Here is a 2,549-nt window from a genome sequence, read left to right as displayed (position 1 = left end):
GACAAGCTCGTCAGGGGCGGGCAGAAGCAGCGCGTTCCTCTGGGGCGAGCTCTCATCTGTGACCCCAATATTCTTATTCTTGATGAGGTCATTGCCTCGTTGGACTCTGTCGGATAACACCGGATCCAGATGGCTGTCGAGATTTTGTCCCAAGGGTAGAACCTTAATCTCTATTGCGTATCGACTCTCCACGATCATAAGAGCAGATAGAATCATTACCATGAACGCCGTGTACATCATCAAGGAAGGGACTCATGCTGATCTGATCGTACGTAACGGAATTAACGCCAATCTAGTGACCTTGCGAAACATCCACGCCGTTAAAGAGGGTGAGGCACCCTCTCTCACCAGCACTGCCGTCGAGTCCTCGGCCGCCTCGATCAGCATCGAGAAGCATGGTGGTGACTCGGTGGATCTTGCTCAGTCCATCAAGGCAGAAACAGACGATAATGAATCCGAGAAACCTTCGACATCCAAGAAGAGTAAGGAAAACAAACAGCAATCTGCGGCGGAAGAACCCCGGGATGGCGGCCTCCCAGATCCTCAACCTTTTAGACCTCGATAAGTCCGAGAGCGGCAAGGAGAACAGAGGTCCGTCCGGGGACAAGGGACAAGGACGTTGAGGCCCTCGCCGAGTCCAAGGCCCACCCATCCCCAGGCCGAGGCGGCGTGTCCGTTTCTTTGAAGGGCGTATCGTTCTCCTATCCCACTCCCCCCGGAGGTGTTGATTCTCGACAACATGTTCCTTGCCATCTAGCCAGGCTAGTTCTGCGGCCTCGCCGGGCCCTCGGGCGCCTGGAAATCCACCATTATGGCCCTCGTCCAACGCATGTACAAGCGGGGCGCCGGCACGATCGAGATCGACGGCGTCGACATCGCCGCGCTCGAAGCCACCAGCTTCCGCGACGACAGTGTGCTTCAACGTCGACTTCAGCGCGATGGAACAGATGCTCGGTCACTGACGGTGCCGCGTTCCCGTGTCGCCTGCCCCGCGGCTTCAGGGCCCCTGGTCCCCGTGATAAAAGTAATGTAATGCGAAATCTTGGGGAACCAGGGTCGGGTATGGAAATGAAGCCTACCCGGAGAAATCAATACTGGTGCAGTTCGTCTTGGAGCCAACACATGATCCGATCTATTCTGCAGTCCGATGTCCGCCCGTGTCATCTCACTCTCAGACGTGCCATCTGTTCGCCCGAGCATTCAAGCTCGGCCCACTGATGCAGTCCCAACAGCCTCATGCATGATGCCGGGGCGAACTGAACCTCTCGCGGTCGGGGTCTCGGAGGGCTCGACTTTTCCGCCGTAGTGGTCGAACTTTGGGATTGGCTCTCTGACCATGATCCAGGGCCCGTCTCTGCACGTTTTGGATCGCTTCATTCCGCGACCTAGACTGTCTGCCGTCACATACAATACCGTGGCTTCGATCTCTTGAGGAATGAATGGGTTTCAAAGTGACACGTGGGACAACACTCATGATGCGAGAAGTCGGTCGAGGTAGGCGTAGATGATGTGCTAATGGATGGTATGCTATACGACATGCCAAGGTCACCCACAGGGGAAGGGAGGAAAGAGAGGGTGATAAAGAGATGTGGAGAAGGCGATTGAACATGCGATCTAAGGAAACCACTTTCAAATCCACGAAGCTAATTTCCATGCAACGTTCTTACAAGCCTTCATGTCTCGGTGAGTTCCCAAGCCGCGCGGGAGTTTCTTCCGTGATCGGTTAAGGGCCGCGCCTGACCCTGTCCTGTGATCCCGCGCGATAACATGACTGCGTTTCTTCGTCATAAACCCCTGCTTCGGAGGGAAACCAATATCCGTGTGAAAACCCATTCCAAAAGTGCTAAACCGTGCATAGCAGACCGAAACGCCGTGAACATTCTGAAGCCGTTAGGTTACTAGACCATCAGAAAGTTGGGAAGCTTAAGCCGTCTCGAAGCCGCCAAACGTGTTCTCGCCGGAGTAGGTGATGTAGAGGAAACTGATAGGGAGAATGTTAGCACAACCGAATCGGAAGGGCATTGAGAAGCTTAGTAACATACCCGTCCTCGTCCTTGTGCTCCTCGTAGATGCTGCTCATCAGAGCAGCAGTGGGCGGCAACACCTCATCGACGAAGATGAAGATGGCCTTCTCCGGGGAGAGCTTGATGCGTTTGCGGATGACGTAGACGAACTGACCGACCGTCAGGTCCGCGGGAACGAGATACTTCTTCTTGTCGATAGTAGCGATGTCAGACTTCTCGACCTTCTCGCAGATAACCTGTGGTGTGAGAAACTTGGTTAGCTTCAGGCCCTTGATGATAGATATGGAGACCGGCGGTGACGGTCGGAGAACGTGGGGCGCCGCCGATAAGGCGCGAAGCTGACGAATGCAGCGTAGCGACAGCCACCAGACGGTGAAGCTCCCAACGAACCACGGCGAAAAAACGAGGCACAGATAGGAAAGCAAGTAAGCCTACAGGAATACGGTCAGAGTACTTCTGGCGGATGCGCTCAGCCTCGGCCTTGCGCTTCTCAAAGGGGTGCTCGTCCTTGAACTTGGATCGCAT

The 2,549-nt window shown here is 54.9% G+C and overlaps 2 protein-coding genes across 2 annotated transcripts; one reads left to right on the top strand and one right to left on the bottom strand.

The window, feature by feature from the left end:
* Positions 1 to 220: 220 nt before the first annotated feature.
* Positions 221 to 1,033, top strand: GLRG_08059 (ABC multidrug transporter SitT; the record flags this gene model as incomplete). The annotated part of the gene is made up of 3 exons (XM_008098744.1): positions 221 to 482; positions 590 to 690; positions 767 to 1,033. The coding sequence occupies 3 exons, from the start codon at positions 221 to 223 to the stop codon at positions 1,031 to 1,033; spliced, it is 630 nt and encodes a 209-aa protein (XP_008096935.1).
* Positions 1,034 to 1,923: 890 nt separating this feature from the next.
* GLRG_08058 (microtubule associated protein 1A/1B) lies at positions 1,924 to 2,549 on the bottom strand (the record flags this gene model as incomplete). Its single annotated transcript, XM_008098743.1, has 3 exons — positions 1,924 to 1,981; positions 2,043 to 2,260; positions 2,460 to 2,549. The coding sequence occupies 3 exons, from the start codon at positions 2,547 to 2,549 to the stop codon at positions 1,924 to 1,926; spliced, it is 366 nt and encodes a 121-aa protein (XP_008096934.1).

The sequence above is a fragment of the Colletotrichum graminicola genome, assembly GCF_000149035.1.
Source record: "Colletotrichum graminicola M1.001 genomic scaffold supercont1.36, whole genome shotgun sequence".
NCBI classification, from domain to species: Eukaryota; Fungi; Ascomycota; class Sordariomycetes; order Glomerellales; family Glomerellaceae; genus Colletotrichum; species Colletotrichum graminicola.
This window is presented reverse-complemented; position numbering and strand designations above follow the sequence as displayed.